The sequence below is a fragment of the Trachurus japonicus genome, chromosome 1 (assembly GCF_045865225.1).
Source record: "Trachurus japonicus isolate A0001 chromosome 1, Traja_1.0".
Taxonomy (NCBI): Eukaryota; Metazoa; Chordata; class Actinopteri; order Carangiformes; family Carangidae; genus Trachurus; species Trachurus japonicus.
The window spans coordinates 5,223,115-5,251,095 of record NC_140907.1 but is presented as its reverse complement, the minus strand read 5'-3'; the positions used below and the strand labels follow the sequence as shown (position 1 = coordinate 5,251,095).

The following is a 27,981-nucleotide window of genomic DNA, read 5'->3' as shown; positions in this document are numbered from 1 at the left end:
TGTGATAAGCAGTCATTTTGACAAAGGTTTTACTAGATAGTTTATTTTCAATGACAGTGCAAAGACAGTATGACATAGAGGCAGCAGTTACAATACCACATCTTGAAACTAAAGTAGCCAAATGGAAACCTTCATATCAACGATCAGGATTATTTTCGAACTACTCTAAACTGTATTATACGTTTAAAACAACATTGGATTTCAAGATAAGAAGTAATCAAATGAATTTATCACATGTCAAACTCACACATGCACAAAACCTCGGCGGCCTATATCATTTTCAGCTTGCAAACAGATTTCAGTCTGTGGTAACCAAAAGACAGACAGTTTTCATCTGATTTCTGATCTGGTTCACAATATTATACATGTTTACTTAAAAAAAGATTCTTTGATATTTCTTTTTGTCCTCTTCTATCTTGCAATTTCCACCTCTTTTATTCACTTGTCTCCCTGCACTGAAGGACACCCAAACAACAGTATTGGGAGAGGAAAACACTGCACCACTCTAATTCTTTTTTTCACTGGTAGAGATCATCATCACCTCCTTCTCTGTACAGATTTGGCCTTCCTGAGCCAGGGTTGGAACCCTGACCTCCAGAGCGGGCATCTGTAGCAGAAGGAAACCTACAGTAGGTGGAGGAAAGAAATGTGGAGTAAAACAAAAACAGGCTCAGCTTATCAATTACTACATTTTCTGTTGTGACACTTGTATGAACTTTTGTACGTATGAATGAACTGTACTTTTATACGTGTGTGTGTGTGTGTGTGTGTGTGTGTGTGTGTGTGTGTGTGTGTGTGTGTGTGTTTACCTGAAGTTTCCAAAACCTCTGCTCTGCTGCAGAGTTTGCGCAAACATCTCGTATTTCCGAATGTCATTGTCACTGACAGAGCGACGGGCAAATCGCATTGCCTCTTCAAAGTGGTCCTTTCTGATTTCAGGGACTGGATCAAAGTCCTCATCCTGCAACACAGAGAAACATTAGGGTCACAATACGCTGTGTGTGCGTGCATGCGTTTGTGTGTGTGTGTTCCCAGTCCAAAGGCTGAGCGTTACGAAACACACAGCCGCCCTTTAGGGAACTTTTTTATCTTCCACAGTCTCTTTCTGTACCGAGCACACACAGCCTGGCACTGCTTTGACAAGTGGACGATGTGTGTTTTTATTAAAGAGAGACAATTAGTTTAATACAGTGAATATGATGTACAAAAAAAGTAAGTATGCAGTTGCAGTGTAGCAGCAGTGTTTGTCTAACCATGGGGATGCCTGGTCTGTTCTGCCTCTGACGCTCAGCCTTGATTTCAGCCTCGATGGCCTCACGGATGGCCAGCTTACAAGCCCGCTGGCAGATCTCTGTCAGGTCAGCTCCAGAAAAGCCCTCTGTGATGCCAGACAGGTACTCCAGATTCACATCCTATAGGAGGGAGAGAAAATAAGTGCGAAAGGAAAGAGAGACGTAAATGCCTGTGTTCTTTGTAAAATTATAATCTATTCATGTGGAAGCCACTAATCAAAAGAAAGTTGTCTTTGTATGAATGTTTGACTGACTCTTGCGACAGGAGACTTGCGTAGGTTGGCATTTAGAATGGCGGTACGAGACCCTTTGTCTGGGAGTGGGATGTAGATGAGTTGGTCCAAACGGCCCGGCCGCAGGATGGCTGAGTCTATGATGTCAGGTCTGGTGTGGCCAAAATGAGAAATAAGTCAAATGGTAAACAAAAAAAAAGTCAATCTCCTGAGACCCAGGGGAAAAAAAGATAAAGAACAAATTGCAAAGAAAAAAATATGAAAATTTCATTTCATTTTAATTTGTGTGTGTTTTTTGTGTGTGTACTGTAGTGGACAACGGGACTATATTGTTCTCAAACATGCAATATTTTGATGCTTATAATGTACATGTCAGTTATGGGGTTTTCATTCTTTTTTATCAACTACACTATTTATCTTTGTGATTACATCATTAGACATTCTTCCTGAGATGGTATTTCATTGAGCATTTACGTAAATGTTTTAGAGCAAAAGAGAAACAGGCCGCATCTTATGCTCCTATGCTTAATACCTCAACAAAAAGCTTGTTGTCCATCCATGAACAGTTATCATTGATTAATCATTATTTGAGGTCAAGAATATAATCATGGGATCTGTTTTCTGGAGCATATTTCCATGGACATTCATTTTGCACTGATTTAAAACCTCAAAATCCTATGTTTTGGTTTTGGCCCATAGAAGCCGATGGTGCACCTCACCAGCTCTGTGTCTTGATCTCCTTCATCTGGCTCTTCCTCATCTGAACTTTTACACTCTCCTACAGGGCCATCATCTTTCCTTTGACTCTCATCCTCCAATAAATCTATTTCTGAATCTCCCTCAATGATTTTGTAAATAATTCACTCAGCCTCTGTCAAAAGCTGTCCCTGAAAAACATGTGACCGAAACACAAGTACAGAATCCCGATGTCCACTACAGTGTACATTAGTAAAATTTGCTTTTTTTTTCATATGAAAAGTAAACAATCCAGTTCTGGAAAAATCACTTAAATGTTGCTGAGATGTTTACTTATAATAAACAATCAACATATAGGACTCAAAATACTTAAAATTGTCAATATCATGCTCACATTTACTCTTTCCCATTAAATGTGCTTGTTGAGATGTCGGCCATTTTTAAAAGAGACACACAGGAAGTTTGGAAGGTCACACCCCCACACACAAGATATCCTGGGGGCTGTCCCATTCCTCCACACTTGGCTCAGTGCGCTTGGTTACGCACACACGTTGGTGACGTTTTGCCGGCGGAACATATATTTGCATATAGTGTGCAAGCATGGATTAAGTGGTCAAGCGTGTGGGGGGATATTTAAAAGCAATCGGGACACACTTGACAAGTGCAGCCTGTGCCGTTGCGCACAGCACACTAGCACAACTACTACACACACACAGCAACAGTTTTAATAAACAGTGCTGCTGGATCAGTCTCATCTACTCCAAAAGTGTCTCTATGCGCTAGATTCAAATCATAAATGTGTAAACCCAACTCCGTAAGTAAATAAAACAAACAAGAAAAACGAAAAAATAAAAACATGAACAGAGCATGATGAATATAAAATATGACATTAAAAGGTCGTAATTATGAGATAGAAAGTTAATTTCATGTTATTGAGATTAATTCAATCGCATTTCCTAAAAGTGGCTTGTTGCTCCCGGTGACGGCGGACTTCACCGTGGTGCATTGTGGGATTTATACTTGGCCAAATACCGCTCGGATGCGGTCTTACCTTCAGTGTGGGTAAAGTGCAAATCAAGCGCGCTGCACTTTCAGTCGTTGGAGAAATGGGACACACTTGCGCACTGACACTAAGAACATGAACGCGCACGCCAAGTGCCCAAGTGTGTAAGTGTGATCGAGTGTGCATATTGGGACAGGCCCATAGTAAAGGGCCAGTTGTCCTCTGTAGTGAACAACAGGACTTAATAAGGTGACATGCATATGAGAAATGGGCTTGAACATGATGTGCACTACAGTGTACAAAAATGCATTGCCGGGCCTCAGGAGGATAACGTGCACCTTGCACCCTCACACACGCACCTGTTTGTGGCACCAATGATGAAAACGTTCTTTTTGTCGGACATGCCATCCATCTCTGTGAGTATCTGGTTGATGACTCTGTCGGCTGCACCGCCTGCGTCACCAGCGCTGCCTCCTCTGGATTTGGCAATGGAGTCTAACTCATCAAAAAATAAAATGCAGGGGGCTGCCTGCCTGGCCTGTAGGTAGAGAAGAGTTAAAGTTAAAGGAGGATTCCGGCCATTTTTGACCCCTAAATCGTTGTCCTGATGGTCACCCAGTGTTGGGGGGAGCAAAAAACGAGACTAAAATTGATGCAGGCAAACCGGAGTTACCATGGCTACCCGGCCAGCGCTAGGGATAGCAACAACGCTAACCTATGGGGGCAATTCTTTCAACCACAACAAACACTCAGAAAACAATCAAATATCTATGGTACATGACTGGAATCCTTAGAGACACCACTGAACTCATATAGTGTACAGTATAAACAGTATAAACTTTGTGTTTTTGCATGTAGCCACTCATCTCAGAAAGCCGAACTCTGAAACATCCTGGAAAGACATTAATATCAGATCACAGAGTGCCTGCTCTCCCCGCCACAGAAACAAACACTTTTTCCTTGTTGTGATTTTTTGTTTACAAAAATAAACGGTCGAGCAGTGCAGTGGTAATGTCCATAATATCTCTGACTGTTTATTTTTGTAAAGAAATCATCACAACTTTTTTGCTCTCCCAACACTGGGTGCACATCAGGAAAACGATTTAGGGGTCAAAAATGACCGTAATTCTCCTTTAAATAGAGCTTAAATCAAAAAATCCCAAATGTCCTGGCTCCCACTGTCATTATTTTGTCACTGTGCCTCACTCTCACCTTGTCAAAGACGTCTCTTACGTTGGCCTCTGATTCTCCAAACCACATGGTCAGCATCTCCGGTCCCTTAATGGAGATAAAGTTTGCCTGGCACTCGTTGGCAATGGCCTTAGCCAGAAGGGTTTTCCCACAGCCTGGAGGGCCGTAGAACAACACCCCACGAGACGGGGTCATTCCAAACTTCAGGAACTTGTCAGGATACTCGACAGGGTACTGACGAGAGCAAGATGGAGATCGGTGGGTTATTGGTGGGACTCACGTTTGCAGGTATGAACAGTGTCTGTTGTGAGTAGTCGTGTGTTTCTTCTACCTGAACAAGCTCTTGCAGTTCTTTCTTCACCTCGTCCAGTCCTCCAATGTCCTCCCAGCTGACCTGAGGCACCTCAGCACAAGTCTCTCTCAGAGCTGATGGGTTGCTCTGGCTCAGCGCCCACTGAGGGAAGGAAATCAAACACATCTCTCCTCATTTACAGCTTCATTAACAACAGTGGTGGACAGTAACAGAGTAAATTTACTTGAGTACTGTACTTTAGTACATATCCAGAGGATTTGTACTCTACTTGAGTATTAGATTCCTTTGGTACTTATTACTCTTACTTGAATACATTTCCAATACAAATATTTTTACTTTTACTCAAGTTAATTCCTAGGAAGGCTGAAAAGTACTCGTTACTTTCAGGTCTGCTCTTTTTTTTTTTTTTTCCTAAAATCCTATTGGACACAAGCTGTGTTTGTCAAAGAAGGAAACTCTAACCCCTAAAAGCAGCACATCAGTGCAGCTGGTTTCAAAGAGTTAATTCTCAGAAACAAGAGTTAAAAGGTCCTTAAATTCATTTAGAAAAAAATATAGTAATTCATTGATGTGAAAAATAAGAAATTTACTCTTACTCTTACTTTTACTTAAAGGGACAACGAGGAGTTTCTCCATCGGCAGAACGAAAAATTCTGTGACAATAAAAAAGTCTCATATTAATGTGGATGAATCTACGTTACCCACACTTGTTAATGGGCCCATTTTCGATAAATATATCGTTTTGTCTCTATCGTTATTTTTGTTATTATTAGTGGTGGCGGAAATGCTGGGTGAGCCGACCAGCGTTTCTTTACTTTCGGTTTCGTGGACGCTGCCCGGCGAGTTATGAGAATAACACAGCCGAATCGCCGTTTATGGTCGGAACTACGACAGTGTCTGATCGTCTTCGAACCTCTGACTTTAATTCTTGATGAATGAAAACATGAGTCCGTCTTGCGCCGGTGAAAGAATTTCACGGTGCGCGGAGGCTCATAAATGTAGTGTGAAAACGCTTCGCTTTTCCCAAACTCCTCGTTGTCCCTTTAAAGTAAATTTAAAAGCATGTACTTTTGGATACTTAAGTACCTTTAAAAGCAAGTACTTTTTTACTCCTACTCGAGTAACATGTCAACTGAGCTACTTTTACTTGTAACGGAGTAAATTTTGACCAGTAGTATTTGTACTCTTACTCCAGTACTGGGGTCGAGTACTCTGTCCATCTCTGATTAACAAGCATTCATGTCCGTCTCTTAGCGTGACTAGGGAATTTCTATAAACATGCAGGTTCTGCGTTTCTGAGTGTGTTGGTGTGTGTACGGTACTTGGAAGTCATCCATGGTGACAGCCAGTGAGTTGAGCAGGTCAGCATCAATAGTTTCATCCTCCAGGTCTATGAGGGTCATCTTCTTGCGGATTGCTTGTAGAGCAGCTTCTGAGCAGAGAGCAGCCAGGTCAGCGCCCACATGCCCATGGGTCTCTGTGGCGATCTGAAATATGTTCAATCACTCAGGGACACACATCCTTATAAAGAATGTGGTGTTTTTGTATAAATTGGTTCATGTGTTTGTGTGTTGGATGCTTCTGTACTTCCTCACCCTCTCCAGATCAACGTCATCAGCCAGTTTCATGTTCTTGGTGTGGATCTGCAGGATCTCCAGTCTGCCAGTCGAGTCTGGGATTCCAATGTCAATCTCCCGGTCAAACCTGCCTGGAGAGAGGTAGCACCATATATCTAAGTGTTTGTTGTGTTGTGTGTGTGTGTGTGTGTGTGTGTGTGTGTGTGTGTGTGTGTATGTTTATGTAGCTGCATCTGTTCTGACCAAAGCGTCTCAGAGCAGCGTCCACGCTGTTAGGTCGGTTTGTTGCTGCCATGACAACCACATGAGCTCTTTGCTTTAGGCCATCCATCAGAGTCAGGAGCTGGGACACTATACGCCTTTCCACCTCACCATGGGTCTGTACACATATACACACAATATTTTCTCTTTTTTCCTTGCCTGACTTCAGAGAAATTAAACTTAATTTTACAGTACAGAGGTGACACCATTTCTCCATAACTCATTTCTTGTTGTTTACCTTCTCCCTCTTGGGAGCGATGGCATCCAGCTCATCAATAAAGATGATGGCTGGAGCATTTTTCTCCGCCTCCTCAAAGGCCTTTCTTAGGTTACTCTCTGATTCTCCCGCCAGCTTACTCATGATCTCAGGACCTTGTCACAGAATAATGCACAGCATGTAAGACACATTTTCATACGAAAAACAATGAATGAATTACAATTTCCAACAAGGCTAGTGACTCTGCATGCTTTATTTTGAAAATGTTTCACTGGTAACACTTTACAATAAGAGTCCTTGTAGAACCCGATAATGTAATAAATCCCCGATAATGTAGTAACCCCAATAATGTAATAAAAAAGTTCACTTGAGTGGATTGAAAATGTAATAAAACCTGATAATGTAATAACTTCCCAATAATGTAATAAAGTGCATTTCCCAATAATGTAATACACTCTTAACCAATAATGTAATAAAGTATTACATTAACGGGAGGTTATTACATTATCAGGTTAGCCTTCATTTCAAGGGACCTGATAATGTAATAATACTCCTCGGGCCAAGCCGAGGTAAAAGCATCCTTAATGTCTTTTTCCGCCATATTGCATTTCCGCCATCTTTGATTTGATCAAAAACCTTTAAAAGGCCTCTCTTGTCACAAATTTTGTCTAATCTTCTTGTGTTTCATCTTCCAGTGATACATCGTTTGTGAAAAACGGATGAACGGGTCAAAGTTAACCATTCATGCATGTCCAACTTTGACCTGTTGGTGGCACTCTGGAGCTTGTGTTGCTTACACAGAAATATAACCTTGAACACACCACTTGAAACCAAGTAATGGGTGATCTCCTGTTAAATTATTACATTATTGGAGTATTATTGGGTCCCTTGAAATGGAAGGCTAACCTGATAATGTAATAACATCCCGTTAATGTAATACTTTATTACATTATTGGTTAAGAGTGTATTACATTATTGGGAAATGCACTTTATTACATTATTGGGAAGTTATTACATTATCAAGTTTTATTACATTTTCAATCCACTCAAGTGAACTTTTTTTTTTTACATTATTGGGGTTATTACATTATCGGGGATTTATTACATTATCTGGTACTACAGTCCTTAATTAACGTTAGTTAGTACATTATTAAGAATTAATAGGCTATATAAACTAATGTGTTAATTAATGCTGAATTACATGCAACTTTTACATTACACTTTGAGTAGTAAACATTAATTAACTGCTTACTAATAGGCTACATTAATTAATGTGTTTCCTAATCCTAAATTATATATAATAACGATTGTTAATATATCTGTAAACAGTTAATTAATGCTTAATAATGTAGGCTACTAACTAACGTTCAGGGACCCTTATTGTAAAGTGTTACCGTTTCACTCGATCATCAGGATCAGCAAATTTCTCCCACCATTTCCATCTTTTGTACAAATGGTCTGGCTGTGTTATTACAAAGCCTCACCATTAATGAGGAAGAAGAAGGCACCAGTTTCATTGGCTACAGCTCGGGCCACCAGGGTCTTCCCTGTGCCTGCAGGGCCATACAGCAGGATTCCTCTTGGAGGCTGACAGAGGGGAGAGACAAATGCAGTGAGTCATGAAAAGAGAAACGTCAAATGATAAAATGGGGGAAAAAGCCAATTCATGGGTGGATGGGGTGGGTATTGTGTGTGTGTATGACACCTTCACTCCAATAGCCTTGAAAAGACCTGGGTGCCTCAGAGGGAGTTCAACCATCTCTTTGATTTGGGCCAGTTGCTTCCGACAGCCTCCAATGTCGTCATAGCCGATGTTATTTAGGCTCTCCTCCTCATCCTGACACACGGTACAATGCAAGACTGAGATGACGTGGACTCTGTCATTAATATGAATTGACAGATTGCTTATACTATTAAGATGCATGCAATACATGAAATCGCCTGAACTGCACGACTTTGTTCTTGCATTGTATATGATCTTTTTCTTTTCTGTTTTGTAAAGCAAAAAGCATTCATAGTCATTCACACTTTGACAGAATAAGTACCGGCCTGTTGCTCACCCTGAGGTTTCTCCAATTTTTCCCTGTTAAAGAGGAACTAAACCCCTAAACCACTTTTTTCTGCTGAAAACAAATATATTTGGGTATAAGGTAGTGTTGTCGGTTGATTCTGGTCCAAATTTTGACATTTTAGTCAAAATATTTCAATTTGGTGTATTTTGTAGTAAAAATGTAGAGTGACTGCCCTCTATGGGTTGAAACACGGCTATTACAATCGAATTTTTCTATTGGCTGAGATGGAGGCAGATGACGTTTTGGAGGCAGCTTTCGTCACCGGCCACGAGCTCCCCGACCAATCAGCACCGGCTGCTGCCTGCTGCTAACGGTTGCTAGGCACTCTAGCTGCTCTGCTGCGGCTCAGTGTTGCCAACTTGGCGACTTTGTCGCTAAATCTGGCGACTTTCCAACCCGTCTTGGTGACTTTTTTTGTCAAAAGCGACTAGCGACAAATCTAGCGACTTTTTCCCGTGATATTACAAACGTTTCTGGACCTGAAATCACGTTACCACAGCTGTTTTCAACGAGCAGCGGCGCTGCCGCGGCCACTCGCAGGTATTCAGCCTACACACAGTAGTGTCACGGAGCTGCCTCCGCTGCATTCAGAGACGCACTGCTCCACGCCACAGACATAAAGAGCGCCGCTGGCCGCTGCCGCCGGCACCCCCCCCCCCCGCTGAGATAACGACGTCATTTAGCGACTTTTAGCGACTTTTACGACAGCCAATAGCGACTTCGCTTACTGAGGAGTTGGCAACACTGCTGCGGCTAACGGCTGCTAACAGCTGCCTGAATGGGAATCGTTAGTGCGGCCAGCGCTAACGAGCCGTTAACGAGCTAACGAGCCGGCGGATCAGCTGTAGATGCTGTGTCATGGCTCTGGCGTCCTCTCCTAGTAGTGTCCTCGCTACTAGTGCTGTTAGAGCATGGATGTATTGTGTTAGAGTCGCTCGTTAGTAGCTCGTTAGCGCTAGCAGAAGTGTCGATTATTACTTTTTTTCTTCTTTTGTGTGATTTCGCGGGTGTGAATGGAGCGCAGGGGGGAGGGGGGATCGGAGAGTGCTCCTGAGTCCCGCCCATAATCAAGGCATTTTTTGAATTTCAAGCTTAGAGCACGTCATCCAAAACTGAGGGGTTTAGTTCCCCTTTAAAAGGGTTTTCTGTGGAGTTTCTCCTCAGTGGATGTGAGGGTCTAAGGGCAGAGGATGTTGTTATGATGCTATGTATAGCCCTTTGAGACAAACTGTTTGTAAAAACGGGCTATACAAATAAAACTGCCTTGCCTCGCCTTACTGTGAAATGCTAATTTGCTTACTGAAAAGCCAAAATTATACTCAGTATTGTGGATGAAATGACTAATAGCTGAAATTTAAAGTGATCAAATGAACAAATCCTTGCACAAAGTTCCTTTTTCAAATGGATGGCATTGTTTCCTTGCTGCAGCTCGACTTCATTGTTTGCATTGACGTTTCAACACAGATGATGTGGCGTTAAAGAGCTCTGTTTGGTCCCTCTCCAAAGTGGCCGCTGAATGTGAACACACACGGATGCATCACAAACCACACGCTCATGCATCTCTCACAGACCTCTCTTTTGATTGGTTCTCCCTCACAGTATATGACCGTGTCTGGGGCAATGATGCAATGGGGGCTGGGGTCTGTCTCCACCACCTTGAACTCCACCGCCCGCATGCTCCCCCTCACCAGGAAGATGTCACCTGGCAGCACAGACACAGTACATACAGGAGCATTTGAATGAGTGCAGACAGCAGCTTCTGTGGTGATTTGGTAGCCATGTTATGAACCGAGCTCTCAGACAACGTAAGTGTTGTGTTACCTTTGTGCACAGGCCGGTAAGCCTCCAGAAAGTACGGTTTGAGGAAAACCTCAAAGAGACTCCCAGTAAGGCCTTCAATGGTATCATCTATTGGGAGAACATGGATCTTTTTGCCATACTTGATATCTGGACAGGCATTGATACTGTGACACACACACACACACACACACACACACACACACACACACACACACACACACACACACACACACACGTCAGCAGGTACCAATGGATTTTCACGTAGTAGAAAAGCATGATTACATTTTGTGCAATATCTACACACTTCTGCTTGTGCAACTGGGTGTAATGGGCATCGTGCAATACAACCTGGTACTTTAAACTGATGTGCACTTTAGGGCCTTGTGCAATACTAGGTTACACTTACATTCTTATATGATACAATATAAGCTGCTGCTCTAGTGGCGGCCGGGCACCGGGGTCTGTGAAGCGGGTTCATGAAGCCTGGTTGTAGGTTCCTAATCAATGAAGCCATGAGCTTGACGCTCTCCTCCCTCGTAACATCCACTTCAAAGGCAAAAAAAACTCCACACGTTCTTTCGTTCCTTTTCATAGTTTGCTCCAAAAATAAAGCAAGATACAATCCAGCATGATGAAAATAAAAAAGGCCAGAGCAAAATATCTAGAAAATGCTGAGTAAATGCAGAGGTAAAGGCAGAGAGGTCAAAAAACTGTGTGGCTCCACTCCATGACGACTGACCTGACTGACTGCTTCACGTGAATCACGTACACACGTATCAATCCGCATTAAAGGTTACATGCGCGATTTTTTAACCTCTAAACATCCACACATTTTTAAGTGAAATGAATTCAATAGTAACTTATTAATATTAACTGTTCACCTGTAAATAACCCATTTTTATCATAATTAACAACAACCTCTTCTTAAATGTAAACTTAAATTATTATCCAAATACTAATCAACCAAAAATAGCATTTAGGCTCCTATATTACCGGCCCCTAATTGTTATCAATGTCCTTGAAACAATTACTCCAAAAGTGTCAACTTAAATTAAAGGAGCCTGAATAACATTACTATCACTTATTGAAAGAAGCTTGCTGTTCTTAGTCCCATTTAAGATGAGATCTTCGTAACAGTCCATCAGTTATCTTCTGATTCCTGAAGAAGACATAGCTTTGTTATAGGGCGACAAAGCTCGTTGGTCTTGGTCTTCACTTTAACCTGACGAACAAGCCCATTTCTATCAGGAAAAGTCTCCACGATCCTTCCAAGTGGCCAGGAATTTCTGGGTGACGTATCGTCCACGATCAACACTACGTCGCCGACACAGAAGTTTCTTCCAGGTGAAGACCATCGCTGACGTTCTTGGAGCTGTGTCAGATATTCTTTGCACCAGCGTTTCCAGAAGACATCCACGAGGTACTGAATCTGTCTCCATCTGCGATTAACATATTGGTCATCCTTATCAAATACTCCTGGTGGTAACTCGGGTTTGACTTTGAGCAACAACAGGTGGTTGGGTGTGAGGGCCTCTAAATCGTAGAGGTCTGTTGATGCCTTTGTGATGGGCCTGCTGTTTATGACCGCCTCTGCTTCACAAAGCAAGGTATGGAGACCCTCTTCGTCCAACAATTGCTCCTTAACTGTGATGTTCAAGATTTTTCTGACTGAATGGATTAACCGCTCCCAGCTGCCTCCGTGGTGAGAACCTGCCGGCGGGTTGAAGTTCCACTGAACACCTTTCTGCTGCAAGTGTTTCTCAATCCTGTGGGTGTTCCATTCCTTGATCGATTTCCTCAACTCACTGTCGGCTGACCGAAAGTTGGTTCCATTATCTGAATACATCTCTCTTACTTGTCCTCTTCTGGCAAGGAATCTTTCCTCAACTCACTGTCGGCTGACCGAAAGTTGGTTCCATTATCTGAATACATCTCTCTTACTTGTCCTCTTCTGGCAAGGAATCTTCTGATGGCGTTAAGACAGGCATCAGTGTCGAGTGAAGATGCAACTTCCAGATGCACGGCTCGTATAGCAAGACATGTGAAGATAACGCTGTATCTCTTTACTTGGACTCTTCCTCTTTTCACTAGGAACGGACCAAAATAGTCGACGCCGACTCTTGTAAAAGGAGGATCGTCTGGCAGGACCCTGCATGTAGGTAGATCTGCCATGAGCTGCTTGCCTGCGGCTCCATGCAGTCTTTTACAGACAACGCACTTGGACAGGAACCTTCTGATGGCTCCACTGGCTCCAGGGATCCAGAATCGCTGCCGTAGCTGAGCCAACATGTGATTCCTTCCGGCGTGAGCTGTAATGTCATGAACGTGTCTTAACACAAGCCTTGTGATGTGTGAATCCTTAGGCAAGATGGCTGGCTGCTTGGAGTTATCAGGCATCGCCGCGCGGCTCAACCTTCCGCCGACTCTCATAACTCCATCTTGGAGTACTGGATTCAACTTAAAGAGTGAGCTACTTTTCTTTACTCTTTGCTGTTCCTTTAACGTAGCCAAATCATCTTTGAAACTTCGCTTCTGACAATACTTCACAATTTCTGTTTCTGCTTCAGTAAAGTCGTCACAAGTCAGATACTTTCCTTTAACGGCTTTCTTGAATTCCGTCATCCTGCTTTCTCCGTCTACTGCTCGTAGTTCCTTTCTCTTTTCCTTTAGCTCTTTCAGCAAATCCTTGAGTCTCAGAAACCAGCCTACAGCACGCTTCAACGCTGTCCAGGAAGAGTAGTGGTTCATCCACTGATCCATGGAATCCTCGAGCTCTTGTGCCTGAATGACATGCACTTGAGTCACTCTTTTGACCTCTGGATCGTTGATATCCAGCATGCCAGGATCTGGATTTTTAGGCCACTAGTCTTGTGAGCTGAGCAAGAAACTTGGTCCTGAAAGCCAGCTCTCATTTTTCAAAAACGCTTCCACAGTCTATCCTCTTGAGACGAGATCAGCGGGATTCAGAGTGGTGTTGACCCTGCAAACACGTCCAGTTGGGGCCCACGTGGGCCTCACTTGGGCAAGTTGGGCTTTAGCTGGGCATGGGCTCAGAGTGGGCTTTGTTGTTGGGACCCACATGGGCAACCCATATGGGCAGTAGATGGGCTAAACTAATCATGGGTAATAAGTGGGCTCCAGCTGGGCATCATTTCAAAATTCAAAAATTTAAACAACAGCCACTGGGCTATAGGTCTACTTTTTATATGAATTTTAATATTGAGCAATTAAGATGGCTATGCCATAGCAATTGAATAGTGGTCTTAACCACTATGAATTACAACTTTCAACAACTCTCCCAGAAAAATGCTCAATATTAAAACCCTAAAGCAGAGCAGATCCGCGATTTTTTTAAAAATTTTTCAAACGCGCCCACGATTTGAAATTTAACCGTCCGCATGACGTCACAGCAGCGAGCAGAGCAAGCGGCAGTTAAAAAAAAAAAAAAAAAAGCAAGCAGCAGTTGGACATCGGGAGGACAGCAAGCAGCAGGTGTGGATCAGTGGCTCATGAGGAGTGAGAAACATTCAAAGTAAGTCCTTTTATTAAAAAAAAAAAATACTTGAAAGTTTTGGTATGTTTTTCTCTTTCATTCTTGGGCTCTCATTAAAGTTATCTTTTGAATGAGAGACGATTTAGCATTGCTAGCGTTAGCGTGTTAGCGTTAGCATAACGTGCTACAGTTTCTTACTGAAAATGTTACAACAAACTATAGGCTACACACATCATAAATCCAGTTCAAGTGGCATAATGGCTCTGTTTCTGTTCGGACTGCATGACTGTGAAAGTGTTAGCAGTGCAAACATTTTCAAGCACCAACTAGCATAACTTACAAACTGTTATCATTAATGTAGCCTGTACACATTAGCTTTACCATGAATCAAACTGTGTGTCTGCCCTCATCGGGAAGTGTCAAAGTTAATTTTAGCACAGCTCAGAAGCCACAGGCTGCTTAACCTTACTGAATTTTAATTATAATGTCGGTAACATGAGCTTTAATGCTACGAAAAGTGAGTTATGCTTGGTTCAGAACATGCATTAATTTTAAAGTTTTTGTGCACATCCGCCTGCACAACTGCTTCTCCCGCATGTGTTGTGTCAGCCGTGCTGTAAAGGGTATATTAAATATAGGATTTATCACAGGATGTCTGTCTGATCATTCAAGTCAGCAGTATAAAGTAGATATTTTGTGGTCATGCCTTTACTGCAAAGATTGAAACAGTAGGTAACATTGTTCAACGTGATATATTTGATGGGATGTGAGCAGTCTGTGGTTTATGATTTGGAAGAACATTGCCATTGGAAAAGGCAGAGCAATTGCACATTTGCATTGAAATTATTAATGCCAACTGGCATTCAATAGCAGGACATTATTGTTGATATTTTCTTTGGTATTAATGTATATTTTCTTTTGTGTTAATAGCCACTGCTCAGGTGATACAGATTAAAGGAAGAGGTTCCTCAAAACAACCTGGCCCGATCACCACAGCCTTCAAAATCTAATTCTCTGCAGTCCTCGTCGTGCCCTGCACCACCAGCACCATCCCCTTACCAGTCATCACTTCCTGAGAGGCCACGGTCACTTCCACGACCACCAGTGTCTTCTCCCCGGGAATCTTCTCCAAGGTAAATCAAAGATGACTGGATTGTTTTGAGTTATTGTTATAAAATAAGTGAATAGGCTTTATGCACAGCTCCACTATTTACTGAACTTATGGAAAAGCACGGGTTACAGGTTGCCTAGAACGCTACAAAGTCGTTAGTCGTGATTTACGGGTTCAAAAGCCTGCCTGGAACGCGGCATTAAACCGGCTCCTTTATTTCCTGTCTTACATTATAGGACAATCTGATTAATCCAGGTGTGTCTGACCATTGTTGTGACTACTGAGGTCAGAGTCAGACACACCTGGATTAATCAGTTTGTCCTATAATGTAAGACAGGAAATAAAGGAGCCGGTTTAAGTTCTGGAAGTAGTGGAGCTGTGCATGAAGCCTATTATATGTTTCTGTTGATTATGCCTTCACTCCACCAGTTCTTCATGTCTCTCCTTTCTTTACACCCCATATTTAGACACCAAATTCCATCTTCAAATTGGTCATCTCTGAGCCCCATTCAGTCTCCTCATCGTTCATCACACTTGGTGACATCTCCATCATCTCCATATTGGTCATCACCACGCCCAGTCTCATCTCCTCATCATCGGTCATCGCCATCATTGCAGCCCTCCTCATCCTCGGCACACCACTCAGTCGGTCTCAAGACACTCCTGAACTCTTCAGGCCATCTTTGAGAGTGGGGCGATCAGAAGTAGAGCAGATACCTTGCTCTGGTAAGTTTCCACAATTGTTTTTCCTAAGTCCACATCAGCTTAGTGATCATTACTTCATCAATCTGCAGATCTATCATTCCTCTTAATATAATGTTGTGTTTATGCTGGGCAATAAACAAGTAACCAACTTCCACTCTCACTCTCCCTCAGCTGCTGAATTCCACATCCTGGAACTACTTCAACACATGAAGCACCAGCTAACACAACTGACTGCAATGGTCAGCTTGATCCCTGGGAGGATGGCTGATGAACTGCTCCAACTGAAGAACCTGACGGCATTCAGTTTCCCTTTGGCTAACTGGAGGAGGTGGAACACTTTGAGGAGTAGCTGAAAGAACCACGCAATTCCTCACAGAAAAAGAACTTGGTATGAATTAGTTGTCGTAACATTTTAACTATTAGATCCACCAGATGTTTAACACTATGACTATCCTTAATTTCTCTCTCGGTGTGAATGCTGACGACCATCTTCTTCAGAATCTGCACTTTGAACCCTTTCATTTCACATACTTTGAACTAGATAAACCTCCAAACCATTTCCATCTGCAGAAAACCGGTGTATATACTTTTAATAATGTTATTGAATGATCATGATCCAAATCTAGATAGTTCAGTGCAAAGTATAAAATCTGCACTTTATTCTAAAAATGTCCCTTTACCGGTTGGCAGCCTCTCTAAGTCATAGTGAAATACAGTGGTTTCCAATGGGAATATAGACATGGGTCTGAAATAGGTAGTGCATCCCAAAATGTTCAGTGTTAACATTAATTTATTTTCAGTTTTTCTGTCTGTGACATTGCTGGAACACTGATTCATCCATCAAAAGCATGTTTACTTAATTTTACTTTAATAAAAAGATAATTAATTGTACTGCTTGTCTCTTCATTATTGCAGCTTGATTTAAGAACTGTAAAATAATGGTTATTACCCTTATGGGTACAGTGTAAGACCTAGCTGGGACCCATAATCAGCCCACATGGGGCCCACCTAGTGCCCACCTAGTGTGGGCCCCATGTGGGAGAAACCTGGGTTGCCCATGTGGGTTTTAGATAGGGCCCATCTGAAACCCACCTTCAGCCCATCTGGGCTTGCCCACATGGGGCCACCATGGAGCCCCCGGACAAAACTGACTGGGACCCACCTGGGCAGCCCAGATGGGGCCCACTCACTGGCCCACATCCAACCCACATGGGCCCCACATGGGTGTGTTGACAGGGGATGTATCTCCACTGAGATGTTTGAGAGTGATCCAGGATTGCTGAAACCCTGTTTGCAACGAACGTCTTGAACCTGGTGCTCTCACTGTTCAAGTACTTTAGCACAGCCGTGCTATCGGTCCAAAAGATCGATTCATGAAGCTCCAACTCAAGCTCTTTCCTCAGAAGCTTGTCCATTTTTATTGCGACTGTGGCCGCAGTCAATTCCATCCTGGGAATAGTTGGGGACTTCAAGGGCGCGACCCTTGTCTTTGCCAGGATCAAGGTGGATTGAGTTTCACCAGCTGAAAAGCGCAGCAGTAAGTAGCTTGTGGTTCCGTAGGCATCTTCACTTGCGTCAGCAAAGTGATGAAGCTGCGCAAAGACTGGCGCACCAAACTGCTTCAACTTGACACATCTGTCGACTCCAAATTTCTCAAGCTGTGGCAAACTTGAGATCCACTTATTCCAACTTTTGACCACAGTGTCTGGCAGGTCTTCATCCCAGTTATACTTCTGCCGACATAAATCCTTCAGGATTCTTTTGGCGGGCAATATTACTGGAGCCAGAAAGCCAAGCGGATCAAAAATTGAACTGACCAAGGAAAGCAGGCCTCTCCTAGTGTGTGGTCGATCTTTGAGGTTGATCTTGAACCTGAACTGATCCGATTCGGCACACCACTGGATGCCCAATGCTCTCTCCATTGGCAGATTGTCCTCATCTAAGTCCAGATCTTGAAACCCTTGAGCTCTTTCCTCTTCCGGGATTGAGTTAAGCAGCTTCCTGTTGTTGCTTGACCACTTTGTCAGTCGGAATCCTCCTTTAGCCAACATGCTTCTCAACTCAGCGCACAGAGTGATGGCTGTATCTTCATCAGAAGCCGACTTAAGACAGTCGTCTACATAAAAATTTTTCCTAACTGTTTTAGCCGTCTCTTGTCCAAACTCCTCTGCAAAATCTGTTGCACATTTCTGAAGCGCAAAGGTGGCGACACTTGGCGAAGATGTTGCGCCGAAGATATGCACCAGCATCTTATGTTCGACGAGATCCAGCTCATAGTTGCCATCGGGCCACCATAGAAATCTGAGGAGATCCGTGTCTTCGTTACTCACCCTGACTTGGTGGAACATGGCCTCCACGTCAGCCATGACCGCCACAGCCTCCTGGCGGAACCTCATGAGGACCCCCACCAGCGAGCTTGTAAGGTCCGGACCCTGTAGGAGCTGCTGGTTCAATGATATTCCTCGGAAGCTTGCGCCACAGTCAAACACGACACGCAACTTCTGCTTGGTTGGATGTCTGACTCCATGGTGAGGCAGATACCACGTTCGCCCCTCAGCAGGTTCACGCTCATTACCATCAAGCTTCACTGCGTAACCTTTCTTGAGCAGGTCGTCCATGAAAGCCACATATTCTCCATAGAACTTGCTGTCCTTTGAGAACCTCTTCCGTAAGTTCAATGCACGTTGCTCCGCAACTGCTCTGTTGTTCGGCATGCACAAACATTTCTTCCTCACTGGAAGACAAACATTGTAATGACCGTCTTTAAGTACAGCAGACTGTGACACCATGTTGATAAACTGATGGTCGTCTTTAGACATTTCGATGTCTTCGTCTTGTCCAGCATCAGGAAAGTCCTGCTTAAATTGTAGCTGCCAGAGCTCTTCAAGCTTGGCTACTGAGATTCTGTTTGCAGTAATTCCTGTCAGTGTGTTTGCCTCCACCGTGTCACTTCCACCTCTGAGTGGTCCGTTCACTGTCCAGCCTAATATCGTCCTGACGGCGTATGGTCCATTGTCCACGCTGTTGACCACTTGCAGCGGCTCCATCGCCTTGGGAACATTTGCTCCTATGAGCAATCCAACTTCTGCTTGGATAGTGGGGATTTTCACCTCCTTTAGGTGGGGCCAACTGTCAATATCCTCTTGACGGGGAATATTGTCCTTAGCTACGGGAATGTCCTTTTGTGAATACACCTCAGAAAGTTCAACAAACTGGTTGCTGTCCAAACTGCTGATCTCCAAACCAGCCACAATGCGCGTGTTCACGATCGATTCATTCCCCATAGTTCGCAATGAGATGCTTACATTGCGTCCATTCATGTTCAGTTGGTTTATCAGTGACTCTGTAGCAAAAGTAGCCGAGCTACCGGGATCCAAAAACGCGTACGTTGTCACTGTCTTGGTTCCTTTTTGTGCCTTGACACACACTGGAATGATCGAAAGAACGCAATCGTCTTTACCGGCCCCTGTGACTCCAAAAGTTTCAGCCGTTTGTACAAGGGCACTAGAAACAGATTGCTGTTCACAATAGTCCTTTCCTGCTTCTTCTCTTGAGTCTTTGATGGTAAAGTGCAATGGTGTGGGATGCAGTCTGGAGCATTCTTCACATTGAAGTTTCTGTTTGCAGCTGCTGCTCATATGACCATGCTTTAAACATGCAAAACACAAACCTTTGCTCCTCAAGAAACCAATCTTGTCTTTATGTTGCTTGCTCTTGAACTTCTTGCAAACTGTGAGACTGTGTTGCTCTCCAGTACAATAAACACAAGGTTTGCTGAAACCGTCGACTGAGACAAGTTGTGTTTTTGCACTGTCTGTTTTTCATTTTCCATCCTGGGAGGTACAACAACTGTTGTGAACACTTTTCTTGACTTGAATGTCTCTGAGTATTGTGGTTTCGGTTTCTGTTTTACAGGATCTTTCGTGTTTATTGTGTTTTCCTTTATGTTTCCATAGAGTGGATGCAGAAGATACTTAACTTGATGATTCACAAAGTCAACAAAATCCTTGAACTTAACTCTTTTCTTTGTTCTTTCTTGCAGGTCGCAAGCGGATTTCCTCCAAGACTCCTTGAGCTTATATGGAAGTTTGTTTGCCAGTGCCTTTATATTAGCTGTGTTGTCCAAGTCTTCCATGTAGCTAATATCTGTCATTGTGTTAGAGCAGCCTGTTGGCAGCCAATACGAAGGATTGAAGAGAAACTCCATCTTCTGGCTTGATTGTGGGCCAATCCAAAGCCTCTTTTATGTATGCTTCCGCTATCTTGAAGTCATCACCAAAGAACTCCTTTAACATTTGTTTTGCTTTAGTATATCCTGCTGAAGACTCCATGTGGATGCAGCTCTTAACCAACTCGTGTGGTTGTCCACTTGTATACTGTAGCAAAAATTGAAGACGATCACGATTGTCACCTGTGCGGCCTTCAATCCCATGTTCAATGGCCCTAATAAAGGAGTTGTATTCCAGTGGGTCTCCTGTAAATGTTTGGATCTTCAGATCAGGAAGTCGAGATGCTTTGTGACTCTTCACGAGATACTCTGTCACGTTGGCTTGCTGAGAGATGGCTTGGCGAAGCCCATCAAGCACTGGTCCCTGTGGGTCTTTAATTTCAGTCTTTGGTGCAGACGTAGCCAATTGATCAGTTGCTGCTGGAGTATTTTGTTTAATCCTGGGTGCTGGTAAGGTGGGTCTTGATGGTGGTTGAACGATGGGTTTTGTGTCTGCTTTACCATCCTTATCATAAGCTTTAACTGTGCTACTCTCTTCTTGTACGTTCTCATATTTTTGTAAGACCTCCATTTTAGCATCAGACTCAGCCAGTGCTGTTTGCATTGCATGCATTTCTTTTCTAGCTTTTATTGAAGCTTCGATTCTTTTTTGTTGGGCCTCAAACTCTGCTTCTCGCTGCTTTTCTTCAGCTTGAATTTGAGCCTCCCTGCATTTTTTCTCTGCATGCCAGTCTGCTTCTTCCTGTTCTATTGCCAGTTTCTACCGTAAAGCTGCAGCCTTTGCTCTTAATGATGCTTGCTCCATTTCCGCCTTTAATCTGACTGAAGACGCTGATGAAAGTGAGCTTCCACTCTGTGATGTAGCTTTACTTCGACTTCTAGTGGTCACTTTTGTTGATGTAGACCTACTGTCTGCAGGTGTTACCTGTCTGTCACACTCTTCAGCCTGCTCAACACGTTTCAAAACATCTTTCATCCAATCCTCACATTTCCAGAAAAAGTCATCCATTATTTTAATCTTTGGATCAAACCAGCTCCTTTGATCATCCACAAATTCCACTTCATCCATTAATTTCTGAAGGTCAGAATTAAAGCAGAAGTAAGTGATATATTTGTGTTAATATAAGTCTTAAATAGTTATATCTTCCGACAGCAATGACTTACATAGAGTGTTTGGTCTGAAACACGGGTCTGTCAGTCCCTCTGCTCTGCTCTGAGTCGAGAAGAAAACATTTATCGTATCCTACAGTTTTTATCCAATGAGGAGAGAGAACGGCATGCAGGGCTGTGTGTGCAGCCAAGGAACGCCGTGAATGTGGCGACGTAGGGACGAGGACTGTTATGGTGCGTTCAAGGAAACTCGTTTTTTTCCGACCTGTGAAGTCGTACCAGTTCGATCTGGTACATAGACTGTACAAAAAGACATACTGGTACGATTTCACGGGTCGGAAGTTACGAGTGGCCGTTATAGTGACTTTCACCGGTAAAACAGGTCAGAAAAACACGAGTGGGTTGCCTGGAACGCTACAAAGTCGTAAGTTGTGACTTGAAGCTGTAATTTATGATTTCAAAAGCCTGCCTGGAACGCAGCATTAGCGAAAACGACCGGATCACTCACTTCTGCTTTAAGGTTCACAAATTCCTGATGCAAGCCAGTAAAATCAACACGGAGCTTATTCTTTACAGTGTCCACATTTGCATCGTCTTCCATTAATTGTTCAATATGTTTTGTCAAGCTAGTTATCTGTGATAGCTTGTACCTGCGTGCCTGCTCCTTCCTGGCTTTGTGATCTTCAATGGCCTTCTCAGTCATTTTTATTGTCCTTTTTTCACTGTCTTGTTCATCCATAGTAAGCCAGTATTTCCACGTTTATTCAATAAAAATGCCAAAGCACCACAAAGTCTCACTTTGTTATCCGACGCCAGGCTGACGAGCTCCCTCATGCAGCTTGTGACTTTTTCTTTTCCAAAAGTCTCCGTGACATTTCCTTCTTCTGTCCTCCGTTTTCCGTCAGGCAGTTCCACGTTCCATTAATCCACGAAGAGCAAGTTTTTTGACTAATGTAGGTTCCTAATCAATGAAGCCATGAGCTTGACGCTCTCCTCCCTCGTAACATCCACTTCAAAGGCAAAAAAAACTCCACACGTTCTTTCGTTCCTTTTCATAGTTTACTCCAAAAATAAAGCAAGATACAATCCAGCATGATGAAAATAAAAAAGGCCAGAGCAAAATATCTAGAAAATGCTGAGTAAATGCAGAGGTAAAGGCAGAGAGGTCAAAAAACTGTGTGGCTCCACTCCATGACGACTGACCTGACTGACTGCTTCACGTGAATCACGTACACACGTATCAATCCGCATTAAAGGTTACATGCGCGATTTTTTAACCTCTAAACATCCACACATTTTTAAGTGAAATGAATTCAATAGTAACTTATTAATATTAACTGTTCACCTGTAAATAACCCATTTTTATCATAATTAACAACAACCTCTTCTTAAATGTAAACTTAAATTATTATCCAAATACTAATCAACCAAAAATAGCATTTAGGCTCCTATACTGGTTGTCCCGACATGATTCACTCACAACACTGCGGCTGTAACGTTATGTTATAGCCTACTTTTCGGCTACAACACACACAACATAATGTTACAGCCGCAGTGTTGTGAGTGAATCATGTCGGGACAACCAGGCTTCATGAACCCGCTCCACAGACCCCGCTGCCCGGCCGCCGGTGGCTCACACACCGGGGAAGGCGATCCGGGCAGTGAGGGTGTGTGAGCCCGGCGCCGCCGCCGCTGGGGGCGGGGAAGGCGCCCCCAGCCTGGGGCGGCCAGGCTCACACACCCAGGGAAGGCCATCCTGGCAGTTAAGAGGAGAAACTTTCTGCTTCTAAGTTGTTGTTAAGTTTAGGAGCAGCGGAGCGGCTCGCGGCTGCAGCTCTGTTCACTTCACACCAGCTTCACACACTGGGAATGGAGTTTGTTTTCTTCCGGTACGTGTAGACGTAAACACGTGTACCTTCTGTCCAATCAGAACGCTTCCCGACCTCCAGACGTTGAGCGGAATTAAATAAAGGCGATTTAACGTGTTTTCCATGTAAACCCTAATTCGGAATTATTATGTCCATGTAAACTCGAAGGAAAATATTTTAATTCCGAACTATTTAATTCGGAATTAATTAATTCCGCTTTAAAAACATCATGTAAACGTGGTAAATGTGCAATACAATTTGGTACCTATACTGCCCAGCTAAACCGCAGTAATTACGCGAAAATTCCAAATCCAAAATTGTGAAATTGAGCTTGTCAATACCGTTGCATTCATTATGTGAAATTCTGAGTGAAAACAGAAATGACAAAATAGCCGTTACTATGGCAACAAAAGTGAATGATGATGGTGGTGGTGGTCATGATGATGATGAGGATGCAAAGATTGAAATAGAAGAAGGCCAAAGTTAGTAATTAAAGCAGAAGTAAGTGGTCCGGTCGTTTTCGCTAATGCTGCGTTCCAGGCAGGCTTTTGAAATCGTAAATTACAGCTTCAAGTCACAACTTACGACTTTGTAGCGTTTCAGGCGACCCACTCGTGTTTTTCCGACCTGTTTTACCGGTGAAAGTCACTATAACGGCCACTCGTAACTTCCGACCGGTGAACTCGTACCAGATCGAACTGGTACCACTTCACGGTCGGAAAAATACGAGTTTCCTTGAACGCACCATAACAGTCCTCGTCCCTACGTCGCCACATTCACGGCGTCCCTTGGCTGCACACACAGCCCTGCATGCCGTTCTCTCTCCTCATTGGATAAAAACTGTAGGATACGATAAATGTTTTCTCCTCGGCTCAGAGCAGAGCAGAGGGACTGAGAGACCCATGTTTCAGTCCAAACACTCTATGTAAGTGATTGCTGTCGGAAGATATAACTATTTAAGACTTATATTAACACAAATATATCACTTACTTCTGCTTTAAGTAATGAAAGCGGGAAGAAAACAACAACATTGTAGTTACTGCACTTTGCCTCAGCATGACCTATCTATTTCAGGAAATCTGGCAGCAGAGCGCAGTATCTGCTTTTTAGGGGTCAAGTGTAAAATCTGTGTTCATATATTTAATTGCATGAATATTACTTCATGAAAACCTGTCAAATCTGTGTATTTTCACTAATCTACCTACAACACTTTGGAAGGCAAATCAAAAAACTTAAAAGCCATTTTTCTCAGTTTCACTGTTTGCATAGTTACTGCGGTCTGGCTTAGTAGAGCAGTATGCACTCCTGCACTTTAGCACTTATCACTTTAACCCAGCATTTATGCACTTTATCTCCTATGGTCCCCCTACCCATGGAACGTGTTTGTCAATATGTTTTACATTGTCATAGTCGTCTTGTTGTCCTTTTGTTGTCTACATTATTATATGTATTGTCATTAAAGGGATAGTCCAAAACGCTCTGGTGGACAAGTTGTGACCTGCACAATCACCACGCTATGAGATAATAATGGAACGTTATGAAACGGAGCCGATTTCGAGGTAAATACAGGTTAAATACAGAGTCTGCTTGCTGAAAAACTGTCCCTGAACGCAACGCGCATCAGCTGTTTTGCATGAATTTACCTCTAAAACAACTCTGTCTCGTAACGTTCTGTTATTATCTCATAGCGTGGTGAATGTGCAGCTCACAACTTGTCCAAGACAGCCTTTTGGAGTTGTTGGATTGTGTATTTGATGAGTTTGATGAGGGAAACCAAGAAATTCCCTTAGCCTCCATAGCCCTGAGCAGCCTGCTGCTCTGCTCCGCCGTTCTAAAAACAGCTTGCACCGACAAATAGTAACAAACCTACTGCTATGACTATAGGGATTATGGCAATGGGCCAATTTGCCAAAATGTTGAACTATCCCTTTAAGTTTTTATGTTATGGGACAATCCGGCACATTTACATGTTTTTATGTCCATTAATGTGCACTGTCCCATCCAAATAAAGTAAAGTAAATCCCATATAAATTTAGATGTGAAAGCTACCTGATGACATCACCGAGCCGGACACGCAGGTTGTTGCGCGTCACGCGGTTCACCCGAATCCGTTCATCTCCACAGGTGTCATCAGTCAGGACGATACATACCGTCTGACATTGTTTGCGGCCTCTCAACAACACTGTGTCCCCCCTGAAGAGCTGCAGCTCCTCTGTCTTATTCTGAAAAAAAATACATGCACGAGTCTAAGACCAGGTACATGCCTTTGGTTGACATTTACACACACAACACAAAAAGGACCTGCATTAAAGCAGAAGTAAGCAATCCGCTCGTTTTGGCTAACTTCTTGTCAGCCGATGGAGTTAGCAGCCCCCGCCCTTGTCATGGATCTATTGGTCCTCGTCCCTACGTCACCACATTCACGCGCATCCCTTGGCTGCACACACAGCCCTTCATGCCGTTCTCTCTCCTCATTGGATAAAGGTTGTAGGATACAAGGAAGCATACAAATAGTTTTCTCCTTGGCTTACAGCAGAGCAGAGTGACTGACAGACCCGTGTTTCAGACCAAACACTAAGTGATTGCTGTCGGAAGATATAACTATTTAAGACTTATTAACACAAACATTCCGCTTACTTCTGCTTTACCTGAGCATTCACACTGAGTGGTGTTTTGGTTAAAATTTGTATTACTGAAACCAAGGCCGTAACCATGGAGTCAACATTGGGGGGGACCAAATCTCTCTCTTTCTATATATACTGTAGCGATATATACGTAAATTTACTAACACATGGGATACTTTTTTTGTTTTTAATCAGGTAGCTATATATTGGGGGGGCATTTTGAGGATATCTGAATATTGGGGGGGATGTGTCCCCCCCAATGTATATGGTAATTACGGCCTTGACTAAAACTGTCCTTCAACAAATAACAGGAGACACACAACAGGGGCATGCTGTACAGCCCTGTGTATGACATGAATACACACACACACACCTGGGACAAGCTGACAATGCTGCTGTCCTCATTGAGAGATTCATCCACAATGAGCCTGTTTGGTCTGTGTTTCTGCTTCAGGATGGCAGTGGAGAAATCTTCTCCCTTTGGGCTTCCAAACAAGAGACACATTAAGACACTCACATGCAAGGTCCGCACTCGTAGCTCTAATTTCCTCATGTGACACTGAGCTGTATTTAGACTCTGCACGTAGCAACTATAAGTGTACAATATGTGGAAATTTCTTGGTAATTAACCAGTACCTTTGTCGTTTATGAAAAAATTGATGCAAATCTTTCTTTTTTGATAATATCTGATTATTTTACATACAGTAACACCAATTTCATGATGCATCAGGCACTGGATAACATGTTTATGGTCCATAATAAGGTATTGTTCAAATATGCAACACTAAACACTCATGCATGCTGTATATGCAGCTGTCTCACTCACTCTGCTCCGCCTGAGCCTGGCATGACTGCTGTCCTTTATATCGCCAAATTTCAGATGTCCTCAATGTTTCACTGCCTTCTTTAGTTGTTTACGGTGATATATTCAGGAGCTGATCTTGTGCCAACTGATTTCTGCTCTGATCAGTGCCAAAGGTTTCAGGTTCAACTCGATCTAATCTGCTTTGGCGTGGTTTTGGTCTTCCCAAGGCCAAGGCGTGTACAGCAGAATCTCAGTGTTTTCTTTTCCCTTTGTTGCCTTGGACCACCATGTTTGTGAGAGCTGCAGTCTGTCTGTTTATCAGTGGAGATATTAATACACTTCCCTGTCTTATTTGTAACCCCATCATGTGTGCGAATACACTTTCACTCTCTCACTCACACAGATCCCAGGCAAGCACTTACCTTGGAGAGTATCCCAGGACAGATATAGCATGTTATTTCCTCCGCCCTCTGCTCCCAACCAGCAAATGCAACCACAAGCACCTAGCTGGTCTTGGGGAACGCTTCCTTTTCTTGATGTGAAATATTTATGTGTCAAAATAAATGCTGCGTGGAGCCCATTTTCCAAAAGAGCAGACTTATAGTCTGTCTCATTCTCTGGATAAGTCCGTACACCGTCTTTCCCCCTCAACTTGTTGTCAGTGTAACTGAAGGGAGCTGCTGTTGACCCAACTGCTTTATACAGTTAGTGGACACACACACACACACACACACACACACACACACACACACACACACACAAAAAGGACCTGCATTAACTGAGCATTCACACATTGAGTGATGTTTTTCTTTTTATTACTAAAACTGTCTTTCAACAAACAACAGGAGACACACTACAAGGGCATGCTGTACAGCCCCGTGTATGACTTGAATACACCTGTCATCTAGTACAGATTTTAACAAATGAGAATGAAGTGAGGTGAACAGTGGTTACAAACACTGTAACATACACCTTCCAACAATTGTAATATGCATTCTTTCAAAGAAAGTGCAAGTGAACAGGTGGAGGGTGAAGGACGTCTGAATGCATAATAAACCTTGGCAGTCTGTTGAGAATGGTCTGAAAACATGGACAAAATTTAACCAATATATTGAAGACATAAAAATAAACATAAATACAACAGAAAAAAGTGGTTATTTTATGATGGAAAAACAAGGAATGTATGCTGTTACAGTGCAGGTAGGAATGAACTGTGTGACAGGTTGACTTGGTTAAAAGGTTTGACCAGTAAAAAACACTTCAAAAATGCTGGTGGTATGAGATTAGTTTGATTGATTGACTCATAACCCTGTGGGAATCTTTCAGTTAGATAAAATCATTCCAATAATTTACAAATGACCAATGTCATAAATGCAATATGT

The 27,981-nt window shown here is 43.0% G+C and overlaps 1 protein-coding gene and 1 long non-coding RNA gene across 3 annotated transcripts; one reads left to right on the top strand and one right to left on the bottom strand.

The window, feature by feature from the left end:
* Positions 1-27: 27 nt before the first annotated feature.
* Positions 28-27,252, bottom strand: LOC146991262 (transitional endoplasmic reticulum ATPase-like). 2 transcript variants are annotated; one of them, XM_085799276.1, is made up of 18 exons: positions 27,022-27,252; positions 26,168-26,279; positions 25,220-25,392; positions 10,677-10,819; positions 10,427-10,557; positions 8,489-8,620; positions 8,268-8,370; positions 6,805-6,938; positions 6,549-6,684; positions 6,324-6,436; positions 6,051-6,215; positions 4,747-4,869; positions 4,437-4,649; positions 3,584-3,762; positions 1,547-1,676; positions 1,254-1,412; positions 810-961; positions 28-624 (listed from the first exon to the last, which is right to left on the bottom strand). In XM_085799276.1, the coding sequence occupies exons 5-18, from the start codon at positions 10,529-10,531 to the stop codon at positions 519-521; spliced, it is 1,950 nt and encodes a 649-aa protein (XP_085655402.1). In that variant the 5' UTR covers positions 10,532-10,557; positions 10,677-10,819; positions 25,220-25,392; positions 26,168-26,279; positions 27,022-27,252; the 3' UTR covers positions 28-518. The 2 variants fall into 2 exon arrangements, with proteins under 2 accessions (XP_085655402.1, XP_085655324.1); XM_085799198.1 differs by lacking the exon at positions 27,022-27,252 and adding an exon at positions 26,621-26,922.
* Positions 14,127-15,984, top strand: LOC146991263 (uncharacterized). Its single transcript, XR_015037772.1, has 3 exons — positions 14,127-14,187; positions 15,079-15,281; positions 15,727-15,984. It is a non-coding gene; the product is annotated as an uncharacterized LOC146991263 (long non-coding RNA).
* Positions 27,253-27,981: the final 729 nt, after the last annotated feature.

Excerpts from the sequence above, each read along its gene's own strand:
- LOC146991262 (XM_085799198.1), bottom strand. The coding sequence starts at position 26,643 with ATGCCAGGCTCAGGCGGAGCAGA. Across the intron at positions 6,216-6,323 it reads ATGACGTTGATCTGGAGAGG|ATCGCCACAGAGACCCATGG; the intron begins GTGAGGAAGTAC and ends AACATATTTCAG. Across the intron at positions 1,677-3,583 it reads ATCATTGGTGCCACAAACAG|ACCTGACATCATAGACTCAG; the intron begins GTGCGTGTGTGA and ends TGGCCACACCAG.